The following is a 22,304-nucleotide window of genomic DNA, read 5'->3' as shown; positions in this document are numbered from 1 at the left end:
TCTGGTGACACATAAACCATAAGACGATCGCAAGAATTCTACGGATCGACGCTTGAAGGGCAGACACACCACGGCCCTCAACAAAAATCAGGGGCGGATTGCGCTGCAGTGTATTTCTATCTTTCATAATGACTCTTTAAATGTTATAATATTACCGTTTCCTTAAAGAAAGTTTTTGTTTAAATATTTATTTCAATTGTTTGTTTTTTTTTTTTTTAGTTGAGAATTATTAGTGGCAAAAGAGTGACGTGAAGATAACTTCCCCTATTGATTTCGCGGCTTTGTGGTATATTTTCGGCGCCTTCCGTGTGATTCCAGACCTGATTTCGTTCATACTGTCTACTGTGCATCATTTGCGCTGAATTCGTGGAAAATGGTGGTGAGCGGAATAGTTGGGCAAGGTTTTTTGCAGCAAATGCAGCTGCGACGGCTGCTGCGGTCTGTTTTTCAATTGGGGGCACACACACGGAAACACTGGCCGTACCCCGGTGCGTGTGGCGGACCCGGGTCCGGGTCACGATTTTGAAGACGTCTGCAGTTCTTCGCCGCCGACGCGGTGGCAAAAAATCTATTTGGACCACTAACCGGCGGCAGTCGGCAGTCAGTCGGCCAACGAGCTCCGGCGAACACAGATCGATCTTTAGCGATTTTTCCGAGTTTTGCCCAAATACAGGATGAGATTGTTTAGCCTTCTGCCGCTCCTGGCGCTTCTTGTCGTCCAGGCTGCCGGACAAAGTGAAGTAACCTCTGATGATCCTGCAACGGATGCTGGATCAACGACCAATTCCACCACGGACACCAAACCAAGGATTCCCAGTCAGGATGAGGTGAGTACGATTAGAGAGAATTAATCATTGAGTTTGTTTAATGCAATCCTCTTGATTATATTTTTCAATTCAGATCCTTGGCCAGATGCCGTCCATTAATCCCATCCGCACTGGCAATCCCCAGATGGACGCATTTTACATGATGTTCCCGGCGTTGGGCAGCCTGCTCAAGTGGGGCAGCCTTTTCCCAGCCTACTCGATTCTGGGCGCCATTCCCGACAATCTACAGCCTACAGCGGCAGCCTCCAAGGTGGTCCTTGTCCTGGCCGATGATGCGACGGCCAAGACTCGAGTTGCCCGTCAAAATCCGCCACCAAATCCACTTGGTCAGCTAATGAATTGGCCCGCTCTGCCGCAGGACTTCCAACTGCCTTCCATGGATCTGGGACCGCAAGTGGGCTCGTTTTTGGCCCAACTGCCTGCTATGCCTACCGTGCCTGGTCTTCTGGGTGCCGCTGCTCCAGTTCCTGCTCCAGCTCCTGCTCCCGCTGCTGCTCCTCCTCCGGCGCCAGCTCCAGCTGCAGATCCTCCGGCAGCACCTGTTCCAGATGCACCCCAACCAGCCATACTGGGACAAGCCGCTCTGCAGAACGCTTTCACCTTCTTTAACCCGGCTAACTTTGATGCCTCCAGTCTTCTGGGCCAGAGTGTACCCACATTTGCTCCTCCAAATCTTGATTTCGTCGCTCAAATGCAAAGGCAATTCTTCCCAGGAATGACACCGGCACAACCTGCTGCCGCTGGCACGGATGCCCAGGCCTCCGACATTTCCGAGGTAAGGGTACGTCCTGAGGATCCGTATTCGCAAGAGGCACAGATGAAGATCAAATCGGCACTTGAAATGGAGCAGGAGAGGCAACAACAGGCTCAGGTCAAGGATCAGGAGCAAGTGCCTCTCCTCTGGTTCCGAATGCCCACAACTCAGAATCAGGATGCGACTGAAGAAAAGACTCTGGAGGATCTGCGGGTCGAGGCCAAATTGAGGGCATTCGAGCGCCAGGTGATAGCCGAATTGAGAATGCTGCAGAAGATCGAACTTATGGCTAAGCAGATGAGGTCCAGCGCCGCAGCTCAAAACGGAGATTCACCCTACAGAATCAGTTATCCACTGAGTCGGACACCCATTCACAAGATCACCCGTGCTGATATTGAGCAAGCCCTTCGGGATGATTATGTCCGCCGATTGGTCAACAAGGAAGCGCAACGAAGGGCTAGAAATTCCGGCATAAACACCCAGAAGGCAAATGCCTTGAAGCGACAGGCCAAATCCCAGGATCAGACTCTGTCCAAGGAGGATATCGTCCAGATTATGGCGTATGCCTATCGCATGGCCAACGAACAGATGGAGAGCGAGAAGGGCAAGCAGGACAAGGTTTACGCGGCCTACAGGACGGAACAGAATCCAATGATGATGCAGCAAAGACAATGGTCGGAGGAGCAGGCCAAGATCCAACAGAATCAACAGCAGATCCAGCAAAATCCAATGATGATGCAGCAACGACAATGGTCGGAGGAGCAGGCCAAGATCCAACAGAATCAACAGCAGATCCAGCAAAATCCAATGATGATGCAGCAACGACAATGGTCGGAGGAGCAGGCCAAGATCCAACAGAATCAACAGCAGATCCAGCAAAATCCAATGATGATGCAGCAAAGACAATGGTCGGAGGAGCAGGCTAAGATCCAACAGAATCAACAGCAGATCCAGCAAAATCCAATGATGGTGCAGCAAAGACAATGGTCGGAGGAGCAGGCCAAGATCCAACAGAATCAACAGCAGATCCAGCAAAATCCAATGATGATGCAGCAAAGACAATGGTCGGAGGAGCAGGCCAAGATTCAGCATGATCAACAGATGGCACAACAGATGGCACAGCAAGGTCTCATGATGACGGAGCAGAGGCAAAGGCAGTGGTCAGAAGATCAGGCCAAAATTCAGCAGGCTCAACAGATGGCCCAACAGACACCCATGATGATGCCACAGATGCAACAAAGGCAGTGGACAGAGGATCCCCAAATGGTTCAGCAGATGCAACAGAGGCAGTGGGCAGAAGATCAGACCAGGATGCAAATGGCCCAACAGAATCCAATGATGCAACAGCAGCGACAGATGGCAGAGAATCCGCAAATGATGCAGCAAAGGCAATGGTCCGAGGAGCAGACCAAAATCGAACAGGCTCAGCAGATGGCACAACAGAATCAAATGATGATGCAGCAGATGCAGCAAAGACAATGGTCGGAGGATCAGGCCCAGATTCAACAGCAGCAGAGACAGATGATGCAGCAGACCCCCATGATGATGAAGGAGCGCCAGTGGGCGGAGGAGAACCCCCAGTCTGTCCAGCAGCAAGGGCCCATGATGATGCAGCAGCAGATGCCATCGATGATGCAGCGTGAAGTAGAGGACGAAGATAATAAGGCAGAGGATGACTTAGTTGGCGAGGCGGGACCCCAAATGCCGGAGAACGAAGGCACCGCCAGGCACAAAGGTAATCTCTTCGGAGTCTTTCGCAATCCTGACTCAGTGCCATCTGTCTCTCCCACAGTCGATGCCCTGGGAGTTGGCGGCAACAAGCGCAAGAAGTCCAAGTCCAAGTCGGCGCCGCCAACGGTAATTAACTATTACTATGCGGCACCCCAGCGTCCGGTGGTTCAGAGTTACGGAACAAGCTACGGCGGAGGTGGCTATGGATCGAATGCCTATGGTGTTCCTCGTCCAGTCAATTCGTATCAAAGTCAAGGCTACAGGGCTGCCGTGGGTAACGATGAGGTAGATGAGATGTTGCGCCAGCACCAGACAATGGCCAGGGTAAGTTGAGATTAGTGTTAAACCACTCGGATATACCAGACACCACTACAACCACACCACATTGAGCACCACAACCACACACACACACAAACACACACAGCCATACACTGGAACATGTAGACAGTTGCCTTCATTTGATCCATTTCATACGATTCATTCGCCTTTTTCTCATGGCATTAAACAGGCGACGCATTTCAGACAATAAACCCGAAGCAACCAGGCGAAGTCGGTGGATCGGAGAGCCAGAAGAGCAACTCTAATCCTCCAACGACGTTGACACCAGCTCCACAAGAGCAACCGCAAGAGCATCGAGTCCACAAAAGGTTAGCACATTTCCACAGGTTTGGGCGAGAGGCAGGGTTAAATGCGACCACATCCAAGGGTTGCGGATGTGGCAGGTTGGATTGTCTGTGCGGCAGGAGTTGTCGATGCGGAAGAAGAGGCTTGGAATCTAGAGTGGTTTCTAGTAGAACTTCGGGAACTTGCCAGTGCAAAGCCAGTCACCGGAACAAGCGTAGCGTTGAATATGGAACCTTGGAGACCATCGATGAGGGTTCTCTTAACGAACTTAGAAGAGAATATAAACTGGGACTAAAAGAGATCACGCTGAGTCCAGATGAAGATCCCGCCGAGGCCCTGATGCGCTACAATGCGGCCTCCATTCGCGAAGCTTTGGAGCGAGCCAGTATGGAACCGCTGGAGATCGGTGGGGATCAGTATGAAGAGGATGCGCAACAGGAGCCCATGGAGGAGGAGCAACTACAGCATGATCCCAACACAGAGCCCCAGTACAATCATAAGGACTTTGTGCGGCTAACCACTTCCACAGCATCTCCGATCACAAGTACCACAGAAGCTGCCACTCCAACAGGCAGTGACTCTACTTCAGAAGCAACTGTGACACCTGAAGTCACCACCACCACTAGCACATCCACAACAACAACAACCGAAAGCACCAAAGATGAGGGACTGGACATGCAGCAAGACTCACAGGCTGAGGCTGAGAGTTCTCATGTCACCAAGTCGATATCGAAGCAGGAGGCCGAGATTCATCAGCTGCACAGTATTGTGGAGGAGCTGAAGAATGAGATCCTTAAACTGAATTTGCGTTGCAGCACGATAATATCAAACAATGTGGCCAAAGAACCGGTCACAGAGAAGAACCCACCCGTGGTGGAGGAACCATCCAAGCAGGAGGATAAGCCAAAGGTGGAGGAGAAAGTGATTGCCGAAGAGCAAGCCCCAGTGGAGCAGGAGGAAGAGCTGGAAGAGGACGAGGATAGTACCTCTATTAGTACGACCACAGAGACTCCTTCACCAAGTGGTAGTTACTCAACAAAACCTGGACTTTCCCTTGGATCGCCTAGAGTGGATGAACAAAGTGGCTCGTCCAATAAACTGGACTACGACGACGATAACAATTGGCAACGCATTCTGGCCAATCGTGGCTATGACACGGACTACCTAACCAAATCCCATGAGCGTCAGTTTGCCCAGGGTCAAAACCTGGAGATGCCCAAGAACTGCAATTACGATGGAAATGGCAGCCAAGAGTATGGCCCCTATCCGGAGTTCCAAGCAGATGAACCCAGCACGGATACGGAGGGCAAGGCTAAAAGGGCTTTAAGTGTGAAACAACAGGCGCAGCTGCTCAATGCGGCCCTAAATGATAGTGGAAGCGATTCGAGCGATGGCACCACCACCACCACCACACCCTCTCCGTACGCGATGAGGGGAAAGTTTGTGAGACGGAGGAGCACGGCAAGAAGGGTTCCCATTCCAAAGATAGGAAAGGCGAGCGACGAGGTATGGGTACGATCTCCTCGTCAAGCGAAAATGCCCCAACGACCCAAGAAGTCCATGTCCAAGCCGAAAAAGCAGAGCTCGCAGGTGACTACGCAGGCCACCGTGAGCAGCACTAAGCTGGACAGTTTGGTGGATGTGCTCAAGGATCTGGTGCGCCTGCAAATTCAAAAGGAGAAAAAATCCAGCCTATTAAGAACCCAGAGCAATAACCTTTCGAAAACCAAACCCAAATCTATTAAGCCCGTCAAAGTCATCAAGCGAAAAAGGTTGCGCAGGAGGCAACACAAGTCTATTGCCACGACCATCAGGAGTCCCATTCAAACGAAAGCATAAGATTTCAGCCCATTTAACTAATTCACAGATCCCAACTAATCCTATACATAATTTAGATATAGTATAAGCATATTCACTATTCGTTCGCAATTCATTCATATCCATCCATCTTTCATTTGCATATCCCTCGTCCATATCGCCAGTCCATCATCAGCACCATCCGAAACCGAAATCGAAAACGCACCATCATCTGACCCCCAAGTGGGTTCCATTTTCACCTACGGCGAGGGATTGCTGCATCCGTTTATGGGTCTGCTGCCGGTGGAGAGGCCCGATGATCCGTGGAACCAGAAGCCATACGATCCTCACCATCCTCTCTACACGGGCGGTGGGAGCTACGATGCCTATCTGAGGGACGGTCGCCATCGAAGGGACACGCACATCATGGGTCAAGGTACGCAGCATGGCATCCTGACACCCGGCATGTTGGAGAGACTTCTTCGGATCAAGATGGATTTCCAGCGTAGATTTCCCCATTTGTACAAGGGTATGCTGAATCACCATACGAATCTTACCCGTGTAGAGGTACAGCCTCCGGTTCTGGGCAAGATTTCTAAGCCGAAAACTAAGACCAAGCCCAAGAATGAGGACGAACCCGTCTTCGAATTGGGAGCCGCTGAGCGTAGCCTGTTCGAGGACGAGACCAACGATTCTTTAGAGAAAGATCCCGAACCAGAACCGGATGAGGAGGATGACCGGGATGTGGAAGAGCCCAGCGAGAGCAGTGAACCTAGGGGATTCAGCAGCAAAAAAAGCCGGGATGAGAACGACATCGATTACTTCAATTTCGATGACGATGATGTTGATGATTGACTTTTATTATAATTGCCAATAAAAATTAATATTATAAATGTAGAAACAAGAACATTTTCCAAAAAAAGTAAGGGCTATCAACTCTTTTTAGCCAGCCTATAAATCAGTATCGTTAACAGTAAGTTAGTTTCCCAAGGGAATCGACTTTAATGTGATATGATTAACGCGATTGGTCCGGGCCATTACCAAAATTTCCCCGGGGATCTGAAGACTTCAGTACTCCAAAGTGGCCACATTAACACATTCCTTTGGCAACTCTTTAGCCATGAAGTACTGGTTATATATACTTTCTTGCTGCTCCTTGGTGGCCAGTACAATGGAATCCAGTTCGGATTGGGACTTGGCGGAAGCTCTGGCTCAAGTGGTGGCCAACTCGGAAATGGGTCGCTTCAAGACCTTGTACATATACACCCACACAAATTCCCAGTCAACTGGTGGCCATTTGGAGGAGCTGCTTGACCAGGTGCTGATGATTGTGCCTAACAATTTGCAGGCACGTAGGCTCTTGCTCCAGCAGTCCATGGAGTATAAACCATATGTCCATGCTGTCTTGGCTCTGGTCGATGGTCTTCCGTCTCTTTCGGCGATCTACGCTCGGATTCGAGCCACCCAGGATTTGTCGCACACACTGATATACATGTCCATGCCCACGGATGCATATGGTGAGGAGATGCAGGCGACCCTTCGATTTCTGTGGCGACTAAGTGTACTGAACGTGGGCGTAGTGCTGCGTCCACCTGGCGATCATATCCTCATGGTCAGTTACTTTCCATTCAGTGCGTTACACGGCTGCCAGGTAATCTCGGCCAATGTAGTAAATCGCTACCAAGTGGGCACAAAACGTTGGGCTAGCCAAGATTATTTTCCTAGCAAGTTGGGGAATTTCTATGGCTGTCTTTTGACCTGCGCCACTTGGGAGGATATGCCCTATTTGGTTTGGCGTCCCGATGGCAGTGGCAGCTTTGTGGGCATCGAGGGTGCTCTGCTTCAGTTCATGGCTGAAAATCTAAATTTCACTGTGGGTCTCTATTGGATGAACAAGGAGGAGGTGCTGGCCACTTTCGATGAGTCGGGCAGAATTTTCGATGAGGTGAGTCTTGGATCTAAATCCAGGTATTGTTATACAATTTGTGTAATTTTCAGATCTTTGGCCATCATGCCGACTTCTCCCTAGGTGGATTCCACTTCAAACCCAGCGCTGGCAGTGAGATTCCCTACTCCCAGTCCACCTACTACTTCATGAGCCACATCATGCTGGTGACCAATCTGCAGAGTGCCTACTCCGCCTACGAGAAGCTGTCCTTTCCCTTTACTCCGCTTCTGTGGAGAGCCATTGGCTTGGTCCTGATCCTGGCCTGCCTGCTCCTCATGCTGCTGGTGCGCTGGCGACATCACCACGAATTGCCAAGGAATCCTTACTACGAGCTTTTGGTCCTAACAATGGGTGGAAATCTGGAGGACCGATGGGTGCCACAAAGGTTTCCCAGTAGATTGGTATTGCTCACTTGGCTGTTTGCCACCTTGGTCCTTAGGAGTGGCTACCAGTCGGGAATGTATCAGCTGCTAAGGCAGGATACCCAAAGGAATCCACCGCAAACTATTTCGGAGGTGCTGGCCCAGCATTTCACCATTCAGTTGGCTGAGGTCAACGAGGCAAGAATCCTGGCCAGTTTGCCGGAATTGAGGCCCGAGCAATTGGTTTATCTGGAGGGCAGTGAGTTGCAATCCTTTCCGGCTCTGGCCCAGCAAAGTGGCTCATCAGCCCGGGTGGCCATTCTTACGCCGTACGAGTACTTCGGTTACTTTAGGAAAGTGCATCCAATGAGCAGGAGATTGCATTTGGTTCGGGAACGCATCTACACCCAGCAGTTGGCCTTCTATGTAAGGCGTCATTCGCATTTGGTTGGTGTGCTAAACAAGCAGATTCAACATGCCCATACCCATGGATTTTTGGAGCACTGGACGCGGCAGTATGTCAGTGCCGTTGATGAGAAGGACGAGAGTGTGGCCAGGATAGCCTCCACATCTTATAGCACCCTCGATGGCATCGATGGCGACCCGAGTCTATCGGAGTCGGAGGAGGACCAGCAGGTGGCTCCCGTTCGACAAAATGTACTCTCAATGCGGGAACTGGCTGCTCTCTTTTGGCTAATCCTCTGGGCGAATCTTGGAGCGGTGGTTGTCTTCGTTCTGGAATTGCTGTTACCCAGAATAAAACTTAGGAAAATATTAAGGAAAATGAAAAGTGACATAAAAAAGCAAATTTCTAAGTTGGTTAGAAAATAGAGGCCCACATCGTTAATATCTAAAGAAAACACACAACATTTAAACAAAAGATCAAAAAAATAGTGTTGCAATTAAAATGAACGTGTTCCTAATAAATTCGTATCGTTTTAACGAGAATAATACTGATATCCCTGTTCAAAAAAGTCACATTCTTTCTGCTTGAAGACATTAATAATGCCAGATTTATTTGCGGGCCAGGCGTTTTAATTAAATTACTTCATAATCCACAGAGTCGACGAGAGCCAGTGCCACTACCACATCCACTCTGTCCTCCCCTTCCACGACAAAGGACATCCCCTTCAGCTGCAAGGATGGCTTCCAGGATAGTTGGCCAAAGTGTTCGCTGCTCGTATCGTAAAAACGCAAAACGTTTTATCTAAAAGCGATAAATTTTGAAAACCAAAACTTGCGCTGGCGAATCAACCCCCACCGATCTGAAACCCCCTCCCCGTTCGCCGAATAGTTGTCCTTCAGCCGCCCAGCAGAACCCACCAAACCGAACTCCGAAACCCCAATCCACCCGCCGCACACATAGACATCAATTTTGTGTGTGCTTCTTGCCGGCAATCCTTGCAACATTTGCGGCTGCCGTTGTCGCCATCGACTGGTTGGTTACATGTAAGTGCTGCCATTGCCCCCTGAACCGACCAACCCGACCCCGCACTTGGCCACCATCCTTGGCAATCTCTTGCTGCTTTGCTTATCGCCTCGCACATTTGAGCTTTTTGAAATTTCTCGCCACAAAAACTGTCTGTAATGGGCACAACGTTGCCCGGCTTCGGTTTTATGCACTCGCAAAAAAATTTCTTTCTTCAATAAAGGTAAATATTTACGAATCCTATTGTGAACTTGATGTGTATGTATAAAAACTCGGACTAAGTTAACTAAAAGCGCAGTTTGATAAATTCACATAAAATATTCGTATCACAAAAAGTATAGTTCTGCGTGTTGTTGCCTAGCTTCCTTGCCTTCCCTGTGCCCCCAAAGTTTCCGACTCATCCTTGGGAGCCAACTAGTCAACGACATCGTCTTCGTCCTTGTCGTTCGTTGGAAATTCAAGTAAATGTATTGAACTTAAGCTCATTGCCTGCGATGTCGTTTTCGAAGCAGTCGCAGTCAGCGTCTGAAGCGATACATCCCATCCAGCAACTGGCGTCTGCCACCCCCATCTACATTTTCCATTTCGCAACCGCTTTTCCACACCCCCCTCCCCCCCAAACCTCTTTAATACGCTGCGCTGTTTAGGGAAAAATCAAGCAAAAAGGAGCCAAACTTTATGCAATTCCTTTTATAAAATGTTTCCTATTTTTGGTTTTTATACATCATTCACAGGAGGCTCTTTCGGTAAGAGCTTGAGAGAGAATTTCATGATGAAATTTAAAAGGTTATGTGTTTCGAAATATTATATATTAATATAATTGCTATTATAGATGGAAATATGAGTTATACACAAAATTGATTTTTCCATTATATTACGAGTTAACAAATTCAAATGAAATGTTTTTGTCATAAGCCAACATCACTCATACGCCATGTAAGCCGAAATAAATGATTTTTGCCATGGGTGCCTTGTCCAATGCCGCCACTTCAGCTCAACTTGCAGATCCGTTACCCAATTTTTTTTTTTTGCAGCTCAGTCTGAACTACTCTCGGCAATTGCCACTGCCCCATCCACTGCCACTGCCACCGCCACTGCCACATCCTCGTCCTCATCTCCATCTATTGCCGCAATACTTTGGCTCGTTTGGCAATGAATTTTTATGGCGCGACTTTTACGTCAGCATCATCCCGGGTACAGGGGCGTGGCTTCAGGGAGGGGCAGCAAAATGGGGGGAATGGTGAATCCTAGACCAAAAGTCTGAATCTGATGGAGCGGAACCCTTCAAGGCGAGACATGGCTGCTCGCTAAACAAACATATTCATGACGAGATTATGCTCGCCCATCCAAACCGCTGTTGCACTTAAAAATTTGCATTGGCAAAAGGGGGCAACCAAGGGGTTGCGTACTAAAAAAAGGAAGCGGTATTGCGGATCTGGTCTAGAAATTGTCCTCCTAATGGCTGCCCGACTGCAGCAACTGCCAATTTCCGGCCGTGAAATTACATCTAATTAGCTAATCAACACAATTATGGTGCAACCTGCGGCCTCGCCCCCACTCACACACACACACACACACACATTTACACACCAGCGGACAGGATAAAAGGACAACTGCACACATATACACTCGCAGGATAAAGGGACTACCGCGAACTCACACACACTTTGGCATGGTTGCTGCAACGGAAGTTGGCCAGACACAGCAGCAACATCGACATCACCATCATCGCAATCGACATTCGACATCGACATCGGCATCGGCAACATTCGATGAGGAGGCGGCTTAGGACCAAGTTCGCTGCACAGCCGCCACATCCGGCCACGCCCCGTCCTGCCCACCTAAACGCAAAGCCCACAAAGGCAGCGGGAACAACCGCTGCACAATGTGGCAAATGTTGGCCACTCATTACGGATTGCCGAGGTGCCAACTGGAATCCCCCTGGCTGAATCTCGAATACACCACGTTCGAAGCACTTGATACAATTAAGTTGAAAGAAGATGAAAATATGAAAATATATATTAAAATATGAATAGCTCCATTACCAAACCCACTTTCAGTTCCAATCTAGGGCCGCAATTTGCAGGTATTATTCATGGTCTTGCCGTACATTTAATTGATAATCCCAGGGAGAACTCCAGCTGCGATCCGCGTGTGAGTTCATTGATCCCGACCAGGTGACCAGGTCGCCCGGTCAGCTGCACACATGTGGTCTCCACTCAATTATCCGGCGTACATTCGTTAGCTCATTACGGCTCCTTGCGCGACAGGAGCGCGTCGCGTCCTTTGCCGGATCCTGCTACGTCTCCTGTTGCTGGTCATCGTCCATGGTTAATATCCTGTGTCAACTGTTGTCCATTCAATTTGCATTTTTGCAATTATTTCAATTAAATCGACAAAAGAAAAGCGTCTGCTTTCCGCAAGGCAAGGCGAGGCGAGTCCGCCAAATGAGTCGATGATTGTGGAGCTGAAAGTTGGGGGCTGGAACGGGATCGGCTGCCCGGTGAGGAATATAATTTCCTTGCGCCGGATGTGACAATGAATACGCATTAATAAGTGCATACAAACGGGACACACACACTCTTATTATAAGGCAACAGTGATAAACGACGGCAGCATTAATGAATAAAAAGTAAATAATATTTATTGCTTACATTGAAATTTATTCTTAAGGGGTATGAAATATCAGTCTATTATAATTATCCATGTAGTTAACATATAGTTGTATATTTCGTAGAGCCCACAGTGCTGTGGGCTTGTGTAATTTATTCATTGGATTTTCTAGTGCTTCACGCCCACGGTGGGATATGTTTACGATTTTTGAACTCCCGCCGAGACGAAGCGAATCAAATCGAACCGGGTCGCATTCTTTTGTTGCCACTGATGTTACTGCTGCGTGCCTTCCGGTGGATAAATTGATATGGCCCCAGTCGCCAACCTTCACCCACGTAACCGTCCAACTACCCAACCACCCAACCACCCAACCACAGACGCTGCCCATTCACACACAAGATGAACGGCATGAACGGAATGCGGCATGAATGGCGGGCTAATTTTGTGGAGCGCAACGGGCGGCGCGCTTTTAACAATATTAATATGCAAAATAAAATAAATGCCGGCAAATGAAGGATAAGCCGGAGACAAAGCGCCGACAAGAAATGGCATAATAAAGGAATGAAGCTGGCAATTTTCATTCGCGCAGCGGGAAATTGGATTTGGACCACTCCGCCGGCACTCCACTCCACAAATGCGTCCGCCATTCGGTGGCATATAGTTTCATACATACATACATACATACATACATACATATTGTACGCGCAGTCCTGCTGTCGTATACGTAATATGATTATTACATGCTGCCAGGGTTGCCAACGCCACCGCAGTTGGTGCGTGTCATAAAGATGAAATTATATGATTTGAATAATAATTGAATTAGAAAATCACAGAGACGCATTCGGTACATGCCTGGCATTTTTCGACCCGCCATATGTACGCAGTAGGTGTTAATATATATGCACATTATTTCTTTGGTATAGATATAGAAACTAGCAGCTTTGTTACGCAATCGATTAGCTGTGACATATCATCATAGATTCGTGCAATTAAATGCCATCAATTTGTGAAAACTAGCATCTCCCAAGCCTGGGTGCATTATCCTTGGCCATTTGTTCGACTCAAGTGGAGGCAGGCAGGCAGATCCTAGCTTCCAGATCCTGGCAAGTGGCGAGTGAAGTTGAGGACTAGTCGCACGGTGGGCACACACACAGCCATTTACTGTTTCTTAATAATTTGCAAAAATGGTTTTAACCAAAATGGGTAAGGATTTGTGTATGGGTTAGGGTAAAAGTAGTTCTAAAACGAAATGTTTCAGTGAGTATGTGTAGTGTATAGTGATCCTCTACCACTGTACCACTTGCCAACTATGTCTAATGCTCTCGACATTTGTCGCCTTCAACTGGTTAACAAGTTTCTGCAAACATCGACAGACATCATTACTTACCACCCCCACTGCCATTCTTCGTTCTCCGCTCTCGGCTTTCTCCGCTCCACTTTCTCCTCTCGCCACTCGGCTGTAATCATGTGAATCCGCTTAAGCTGTCGAAGTGTATTGTGCGTCATTATTCTCTCTCGTGCCATTAGACTTGAATAGTTTTTCCATACTAAGAAGTTAAAAGGAGCGCATACAAAAAAAAAGAACACTAGAATGGCTAAGAAAGCGACGAACGCAAATCGCATCGTCGACTTTGCTGCTCATCATTTGTTGCTGCACTTCTGCAAAAATATCTAAAAGTGCACTGTGAAAAATTCCGACCTAGAAGTGCGCTTGTAAATTGCATCTGCAAGGTGGCAATAAATGCAATAAAAGGCAATAAATGCCTTTTTAATTTGTAAATATTTTGTAAGGAACTTTAAAAATAAACTTGACATTTTATTTAAACTATCGACATTTTTTTCACCCTGTAGAAGTGTCACTGTTCTCGATTTTGTGCACTTGTGTGGGAGTTTGCTGCGATGCCCCCTTGATGATGATGACGACACTCGACTGCATTTCCACTTAAGTGTTCGCCTTTTTTTTTCGCACCATCACACACTTTTCCGCTCGCACCACTCATTTTCCGCCATCTTGATCAGCTTGTGTCTGTTTTTTTTTTCCGCATTCAACTGTTTTCCGTTTCAATTTATTTGGGTTTTTATTTCATTTTTGCCTACAATTGTGGCCAATTTGGCTTAATTGTTTTTATTAAGAGTTCGCCACGCCAGCACAGCACATCGCCCCATCACTCCACACACCCTTCGTTCCACAAATTTTCCGTCGCCCAACAATGCGTATAAATAAATCACTTGAATTTTATTGAGCCTCGCCTCTCGTTTTGCCGTGGAAAATTGCATTTTAAATGCATACACAAATTGAAAATTGCCATAATGCAATATGCACATGTATGTACGTGTGTGTGTGTGTGTGTGTGTGAATGGGCGAACTTTTGCTTTGGTAAAACGTGCCTCATTATAAAGATCAATGACATGTCCCGAACAGATATTAAACGCCATTTGAATGTAAATTGTTGCTCTTTTCATTTTCATATAGGCGTAGGCAAATGGTTCAAAATTTAGCATTTTAATGTAGTTAAAGTAAAGCCCGGCCACAATGCGAGCCAATTTGTTTATTTACTTAACATTAATAGTAGTGGTGTAGCTTAATTTAAGTGCGTATTCTAAAAATAGTAGTAAATAGAAAAAAGTGTATAAATCAATATATTCAATATGCTAAAGCGTTACAAAAACTGAAAATTTGTATTTGATATTAAGCAGATGTGGCTCCGTCAAGGCCAAAACGAAAGGAGAACTGAACATTTTTGAAGCTTGGGGTGCAAATCCAAATCGGAGCTGAAATTGATGTTAAAATTATGGGCAACATTTTCGAATTTCAAGGCTCATTAAAATTATCTGTAATATTTTCTTATATACACAGGAGTAACACGGGAATAGGTTAGAGTTTGTACTGTGGGAATTCTTTCTTAGAGATAATTCCAGATTTATTTCGCATCGAAATTTTTGCATATCAAACTATTTAATTGACGATTTAAATATATACATGTACAAAAAGTTCGAAGACGATTTTATGCCACGCTACTAAAAGGCAATCCATGTGAATACAGCTGCGAAGGATCATCGGCTCTTCTGACCCGGCTCTTTGTTCTCGCATTGGAATTGCGAGGATTCCGGTGGCGTTGGTAGGATTGAATGGGAGTCGTCGGTCTTGACCAACAGTTCCGTCCGTTCCAGTTCCTGATCGATTCGCTCCTTGGCCCGAAAGACTTTCGACTGAATGTAGAAGCTACCGCCGGTGGATTTGTCGTTCACACGAAACAAGTGCTGGTAGTGCGTATCTATCGCCTGGCGGTTGGTAAGGTCACTCACATCGAGAATCTGCTGGGCCTCCGCCAGGGTCATTGTCTTGGCCACCGCACTCCTGCCGCTGTTGGGATCGTTGGCCTTTAGCGTTTCCTGTAGGCGTGCCGCATCCTCGAAGGCCTGCAGCTCCTGGCGCATCGTCTTTACCAGCGCCCGGCCAACCAGCTGGGCACCCAAAATGATGATTTGCGCTAAGTACCGTGCCATTTTCTGCTTGTCTAAAGGGAATTTTGCTCGCGATTGTGTAGAGATCTCCGAAATCATAACCTGAACATAATAAGAACTATAAAGTGAAAATGACTCGATTGCTTTGTGAAATCATCGAAATGATCAGAAATATTTATAATGTTTTAGATTAAGAGAAAAGCATTGGTCCAGTACGGAGTTTTATAAATTACCCATGTGCCCTTTTTCTTTTTTTGGAAATTACATTTTCCTTTTACAATTTGTGAAACTGTTTTCCCTGTGAATTGAACCTTTCTTATCCAACAACTTATAGAATTTAAGCCAATTTTGTTTGCCTTTCCAAATTCACAGAAAATTGATTCACTTTATGTAAACAATGCGGCGTCTGGAAACTCTTGAAAATGTTCGAATTAGTTTGTACTGATGGACAAATGCCTCCACACTTTTATTAAAGCATTTTAGTTTTGACTGAATTTGGTTTGATTTAAAGTTGATGTTTTCATTTTTAATACACTTTGCCACATAGAATCACACCCGTTGAACTCCTGACGCACTCAAGTGTCTAAAAACGAGTATGTCATAAGCTCACATTTGTACAGCTGAGGTCAAAATGGTAGCAATTATTTGCAATTATTTGAAAACAATATCAGTAGTAAAGTAAATTGCATTAGAGATGCAAAATGTACTTCAACAACGAGAATATTGTATTGCAGAACAATGTAGTGCACAAATTAAGTTGCCCAGCAGTTAAAATATTTGTGTATTATTTATGTATGTAAATTTATTTTATATAAATTGCACTTTACTCCAATGTTAAAATATTTTATTATTTTCACCATCTCTGTTCCTTAAGATTCAGGGAGACCGAGATAGCTGAATGAAATCAAAACGTTTCCGTGCTCTGATTTCCAGCTTCCGTATCCGTTCTGCAGGCGTTTTTGCAGCTGTGTGCGTGCGTGCTTATGTGTGTGTGAAGCTCGTAAACAAATTATACGCAAATTGACAGACTTCCGGCCTTATGACCAGGCGGACATCAAGTAGTTTAGTCTCCAGCATCTCCTGGATGCCACAGTCTCTCATTTACCCGGGGCAAAATCTCTCCCCGGAATGTCCTGTGTGTGGTGGCTGGGGGGGGGGGGGGATTTGGGTGAATATTAACATAATTACAATAATGACTTGTTGCCGTACCCTTTACTACTGAGATATCCGCAATTTCCGAATCTGCCTAACATTTCCATGCAGCCGTTTGGAGCAACATGGCAAGCTGCTGCAAAGATGGAGTTGGTAACCCTGGCTGGCAGAGTCGCCACCACCATCCATTCCCACCGCAAATGCACAACAATGGCTTTCTGGCCATTTGCCGTTAAAATTCACAAACTGTAATTGATCACATTTGCGTTTGTCGTTTGATTTCATTGTCTTGTGCGTGAGACCAAGTCGGTGCCACCCCCACCATTTTCCCGCCCACTTTTCCCAATTCGGGAGCCACAGTTGATGGTCAGCGGCTGTTGTTGCCGCTGGTTGGGGCTCATTCATTATGCAAACACCTCGACATGGCTATCTAAACGTGGCCACGTCCGATGCGCTAGGGAACACTTCGAAAAAATTAGGCCAAATTGGAAACGGTATTAAAAATCAAAACATATAATAATACTAATACTAAAAAATGATTGAATGTAAGGATTTCAAAAATAAATTATATTTTAATAGTCGGCAAATTGATAAATTGATCTCACAATTCTCTAGTATTGAAGATTCTAAAAAAAATTTATTTAAAATTACCATCTTATTGATAGTTTTTTTCTCCCTCTGTAGAAGAGCAGCCAGCCTTTTGCGATTAGTTGCCATTTAAACTACTGTTACCGCCCCTGAATCCTCGTCCGATTCCCATTCCCAGCTCCATTTGATTCCAAATCGTTTGGGGTTTTTTCCGGGTGTTTTATTTTTTTTTTTTCGGCGAATGGGCCTCGGTAGTGGACTCCATCCGTTCGTCAGTTGTGTCCGATGGCTGGCCGCCATAGCATTTTGATTTCCGCACTGCATCCGGCAGTTTTAATCCCCAGACGGCAGCGTTGCTGTACTCCAAACCACTCTGTACCGCCATCGCCAGCGGTACTCTTCCTAAAATGAAAAAAAAGTTGAAGTGTAAATGCAGCAAGAAATTAAACAGAAAGTATAAGTCTAGATAGCCTTTAATTTAGGTGCATTGCTATCCTAAATTTCACTGGCATAACTTGAAAATATTGTTAAGACTTAATAGTCGTGTTCACAAACTATTTATTAGCTGATATAACCGTTTTCGCATAGAGAACTGTAGCTACCAATGCGAGGGAGTCAGGGAAAATGCGAACAGTTCACTATTTACCACACACGCAACGTGGGATCCTCTGCAGCACGGTGGTGTTGGTGAGTGGGTGGAGCGGGTGGAATGGGTGCTCTATTGGCGGTGGCCATCGGTGATGCATGGCCATGGCCATGGCGCTGAAAATTCTACTGCCTGCCGTCCAGTTGGTCCGGCCATCCAGTGTCGCATTCATTGCCATTCATTCGCTGCTGCCGTTCGTGGTTGACCCACCACCCACTCACTCATATGCCGCCCAATGGCACCACCACTCCCCTTGGGGATGATGCTTGCTGTTGTTGCTTGTGGCTAACATGCAAGCTTAGGATTTGGAAAACAATTTCACTGTTAGTGGAATGTCAACGTCAGGTCTCGCTCTGCCAACGGCTACCCCATCCCCAACCCCGCCACCATTGCATGCCGCCCACCGCCCACCGCCCACTGACGTCCACCTCCCCCTTTTGGTGGTCAGAAATTTTAGGCGCGATGCGTCGCACACATCACTAATTAGTGATGTGCAATAATCGTGCCAGTGTGTGGATGTGTGTGGAGTAGGGCGATGGGTGGCTTAGTGGTGCAATGGTGCACTGGTTCAGTGGATCAGTGGGTGGGTGGTACACAGAGGAAATATGCTACATACCTTGTATTTTATTTATTTATTTTAATACAATCTCCAAACAACTTGAATATGTGAGAGTTATTTCATTTGCATTGCATTTTTTCTTTAAGTGCACTTTAGCCGTGGGTAAGATTTCGACAACGGTTCGGTTCAAAAATTGCGACATTGTTAATCAACTGTGCGTGTCGTATAAGTTGCATTTGCTTTCGGTCGCTTGGTCGGAATGGATTGCATGCGATTGCCGTTTTGGTGGGTTAAGGCGGGGGAAAAAAGGGTTAAATTGGGCACTGGGTTGTGTGATTGGTTTCCATGCTCCAGAGAGGCCGAACCCAACTGACTCAACAGAGCCGGGCATCTAAGTGAGTGGAAATTTGCTGTTGTGGGGCAATCCGATAATCATATGCATTGGGAATTAATTATTCTTGACCGAGTTGAAGGTCGTTTTGGGGAACAATCGAATGTATTACTTTGTTATATAGGTTTAGTAAAATATTAGCCCTTCATTATCGAAATTGCTGCTAAGCTTTTTTGTTTCGAATGAGTAATGGTTTTTTTTTTTCGTCTATATTTATGGCTAGGCAGGTCATGTCATATTTTCGTTACTGAGTTTTAAGCATTCTGTGCATTTTATTCGAAATTGGCACTAGGTTTTAACGGCTTTCAATGAACAAAATGCAATCTGACGGGAAGTGCAAAGGGCATGGCAGCGATGAAGCTGCAGAGTGCAGGAGCAGCCAATATGGTTGCATTTAATTGACCAGAAAAACAGCAAAAGGGCTGCGGGGTGAGCCTAATTGAAATTTCATGTTGCAAAAGTAAGTGAGAGCCGTCGGCAGGGGAGGAAATCAATGGAGGCAAGTGTGAGCTGCCATTTTTCGCGATTTGTTATCAAGTGGAGAAGAAATGCACAACTTGGGGCAGCTGCCATTGCAAAGATTAATCCAATGAATAACAATTTATTTCAATGGAATTCTTTAAATAATATTTTAAATCTAGCCAGCCTTGGATACAATGTCAATTGTCAAATTCTCTAAGGCAGAAGGTCGCCTATGAAAAATCAGTATATTCGAACTGAAACGGCATTCGGTTCGATCATCAGTTATTTCAACTAAATTCGAGTTTTTTGCTTTTGGCGAATTGAAATTGATATATCAAGAAAACGATTTGATATAATGGCCCACAGGGAGTACAATCGTCGTGATGGCCAGGCAGAGGGATTGGGTCTAGGTGGTGGCGATGCAGACAACAGTGTGCGTATGCGACACCCCACCCCACCACCGCTGGCGGTGCAGCATGCAAGATCTGGGGCGATGGTTGTGGAACTGGCAGTGGACCCTTCCCGAGCGATGAGGTCGACCAACCAGCAGCAGCCAATTGATCGGGATCAGTTGAGGATCAGCACGGAGGAAAGCTGTCAGGGATCCGAGTTGGTTGTCGCATCATCACATCTATCCAAAAAAATTCAAGAACATCGCCGACCAAATCAGCTGGTGCGCTTTTGCCTACGATTGGGCTACAACACCCTGCTGTATCCGTACGAAATGGCCAAGGTTCTTATCCAACTGGGACATGAACCGCTTCAGGCGAAGCCCTTTGTTATGCGACTGATTCAACGGCGGCCACGCCTCTTTTTGCCCAGTGTCCATCGGTATGTGCAGCACATTCAGCATATAGATGGCTATACGGGAATGTATCGTGGGTTGACCGCTCGCCTGGCCGCCAGCATAGTAGACTATTTGCTTGGCGATCTTCTGCTGGCTACCTTGCACTTTGCACCCTATAAGAGAGGCCCCAAGGAGGGACTGAGCCTCAAGGAGTTCTGGTGGAATCTGACAAGGAACAGCTTGCGCATTACCACCGTAGTGGTTATAACACATCCCTTTTACGTGGTTATGGTGCGCCAGATAGCCCAGTTTGTGGGTGGTGAACACGTTTATGAGGGTCTCGTTGGCAGCCTGATGACTCTTGCACAACAGGAGGGATGTGCAGGACTGTTTGCGGGCATGGTGCCACGCCTTTTGGGCGAGTGGAGCGTCCTTTTCATTACGAGCGCTCTGAGTCACCTTTGCCGTCGTCTCCTGCCAATGAGCGAACTCCAGCATCAGTATAACACCGCGGTAATTCAGATGATGGCAAGCCTAGTGGCCTATCCACTGGAGGTGACATCCACCTGCATGGCCGGAACCGGAGCACCATTAACCGCATGTGAGCCACCGAGCATGCCGCTCTACAATCACTGGGTCGACTGCCTTACGGATCTCTATGCCCGCGGTGGCCAAAACCGTGGTGCCATTCTCTTCTGGCGCACGGTGCCCAAGATCCAGTTGCTGCGCAGCAAGGATAATTACACTGTAAGATCGATTTAAAAGAATATGGGGTATATCAGTGGAGGATGAAGAGTTCAGAAGTGGGAAAGAATCAATCGATGGCAAGCACGGAAAATAGAATGAGATATGGAGAAAACGTATTTGGAACAAACTACAAACGAAATGAAAAAAGGCAAGAGAATATTTCCTGGAGCGTACATTTTGGATCGTGAAGAAAATTAGGAGTTAGTTAAATTTACAAACAAGTCGGTGGAGTGATAAGACCATGGATATTCAAAAGATTATAGTGTGAAAAACATTTGATACGAGGACTACAGAAGAAACACAGAACTGATAGTTTGCGGATATGTGAATAGCAGAACAACCAAAGGCAATCATCGTTTACTGATCTGTGCGAGAAATAATAATGTTGATAACTTTTGAATATAGTTACTGTTCATAATATTTGGAAATAATAATAATAAAAAAAATAATGTTTGGAATTTGGCATATTATTAAGGAAACATTCAACAAACACTTACTTACTTACTATTTGGTCCATGAAAAGGGCTCAGATGGATGACGAGGCTGCTTGGCAAAAGAAAAGACCCCCAGTTGAGTTGTAGATTTGCACATCCTCTTGTTGTTTTCGCATTCATAAGCTTGTAAAGCTACAGGACCGCTCTTTATCTGTATCTTTTCACTGGGGCTGCTGTTGCTGCTCCTGCTGCTGCTGCTGCTGTTTCACCAAATGTCAGCAGAGATTAAGCGACTGAAATCCGGGCAGAATGGAACTAACCAAGGCCAGGACACATGTACGACATTCTATGTACTCCTTAACCCCCGACCCATATATGTGCATGCGTATGTGTGCACATACATACATATGTACATATACGGTGCACATACAGTGAGTGCACACCCACACAATGAGGCGTAACTGGCAGATGCACGTAATGAAAATATCAAAAATCTACAACGAAATGTGCCAACAGGATTTCAGTGGCCAGTGGCGTGCGGCAAGGGGTGCGATAAGGGGGCGGTGGCGATGGCTCAGACACAATTCAGTTTTGGTTCATTTGAATGCGACACATTTGCGGGCCACACTTCGGTGGGCAGAGGGTAGCATTCCGGCACTCGGGTCTTTCGAAAGCTCAAGTGGTAAATGAGCTGGATGCCACATTTCAAATATAGTAATATTTTTTTATATATTTCTTAAAATCTTAGTTTAGAGGCAGTAAGTGTTGCACATATCGAATGTTATATTTGACCACAGGGTATTTCTTAGTCCAATGACTAATGGCAATCGATTATCTAAATGCCAGTTATGCTCAGTTGTTGTTGTTGCAAGTTGGTCAGGTTCATTTGGGCCAGAGAAATCAAGAGTCAAAAGTTGGACCTCCTACATCTTCCATAAACGTTGCAAAATTACTAGTTATTACATGAGCGTGTCTGTGTGTGTGCGCG

The 22,304-nt window shown here is 46.3% G+C and overlaps 4 protein-coding genes and 1 non-coding gene across 10 annotated transcripts; 3 read left to right on the top strand and 2 right to left on the bottom strand.

The window, feature by feature from the left end:
• Positions 1–181: 181 nt before the first annotated feature.
• asRNA:CR43615 (antisense RNA:CR43615) lies at positions 182–995 on the bottom strand. Its single transcript, NR_047779.1, has one exon.
• On the top strand, positions 600–6,661 carry dec (defective chorion). Of its 6 annotated transcripts, none has more exons than NM_001258641.1 (5): positions 600–827; positions 952–3,316; positions 3,374–3,636; positions 3,835–3,959; positions 5,919–6,623. In NM_001258641.1, exons 1-5 carry the CDS (start codon positions 675–677, stop codon positions 6,586–6,588), a joined length of 3,576 nt encoding a protein of 1,191 aa, NP_001245570.1. In that variant the 5' UTR covers positions 600–674; the 3' UTR covers positions 6,589–6,623. The 6 variants fall into 6 exon arrangements, with proteins under 6 accessions (NP_001245570.1, NP_727202.1, NP_727203.1 ...); NM_167132.2 differs by having other exon boundaries at positions 901–3,316; NM_167133.2 differs by having other exon boundaries at positions 901–3,316; positions 3,821–3,959.
• Positions 6,662–6,853: 192 nt separating this feature from the next.
• Ir7b (Ionotropic receptor 7b) lies at positions 6,854–8,874 on the top strand (the record flags this gene model as incomplete). The annotated part of the gene is made up of 2 exons (NM_132182.2): positions 6,854–7,678; positions 7,732–8,874. 2 exons carry the CDS (start codon positions 6,854–6,856, stop codon positions 8,872–8,874), a joined length of 1,968 nt encoding a protein of 655 aa, NP_572410.2.
• A 6,153-nt stretch (positions 8,875–15,027) lies between these two features.
• CG1409 (uncharacterized protein) lies at positions 15,028–15,649 on the bottom strand. The gene has a single exon (NM_132181.2). The coding sequence runs from the start codon at positions 15,590–15,592 to the stop codon at positions 15,140–15,142; it is 453 nt and encodes a 150-aa protein (NP_572409.2). The 5' UTR covers positions 15,593–15,649; the 3' UTR covers positions 15,028–15,139.
• Positions 15,650–19,577: 3,928 nt separating this feature from the next.
• CG10920 (uncharacterized protein) lies at positions 19,578–21,341 on the top strand. Its single transcript, NM_132180.2, has one exon. The coding sequence runs from the start codon at positions 19,704–19,706 to the stop codon at positions 20,895–20,897; it is 1,194 nt and encodes a 397-aa protein (NP_572408.2). The 5' UTR covers positions 19,578–19,703; the 3' UTR covers positions 20,898–21,341.
• Positions 21,342–22,304: the final 963 nt, after the last annotated feature.

Source organism: Drosophila melanogaster, chromosome X, assembly GCF_000001215.4.
Source record: "Drosophila melanogaster chromosome X".
Taxonomy (NCBI): domain Eukaryota; kingdom Metazoa; phylum Arthropoda; class Insecta; order Diptera; family Drosophilidae; genus Drosophila; species Drosophila melanogaster.
Note: the sequence above shows the minus strand (reverse complement) of the source record. Positions and strands in the feature narration are given on the sequence as shown.

Coding starts and splice junctions, on each gene's coding strand:
- dec (NM_078517.3), top strand. CDS start 675: ATGAGATTGTTTAGCCTTCTGCCGCTCCTGGCGCTTCTTGTCGTCCAG. Junction 828..900: donor GGATTCCCAGTCAGGATGAG/GTGAGTACGATT, acceptor TTTTCAATTCAG/ATCCTTGGCCAGATGCCGTC. Junction 3,317..3,373: donor AGGCACCGCCAGGCACAAAG/GTAATCTCTTCG, acceptor TCTCTCCCACAG/TCGATGCCCTGGGAGTTGGC.
- CG1409 (NM_132181.2), bottom strand. CDS start 15,592: ATGGCACGGTACTTAGCGCAAATCATCATTTTGGGTGCCCAGCTGGTT.
- CG10920 (NM_132180.2), top strand. CDS start 19,704: ATGGCCCACAGGGAGTACAATCGTCGTGATGGCCAGGCAGAGGGATTG.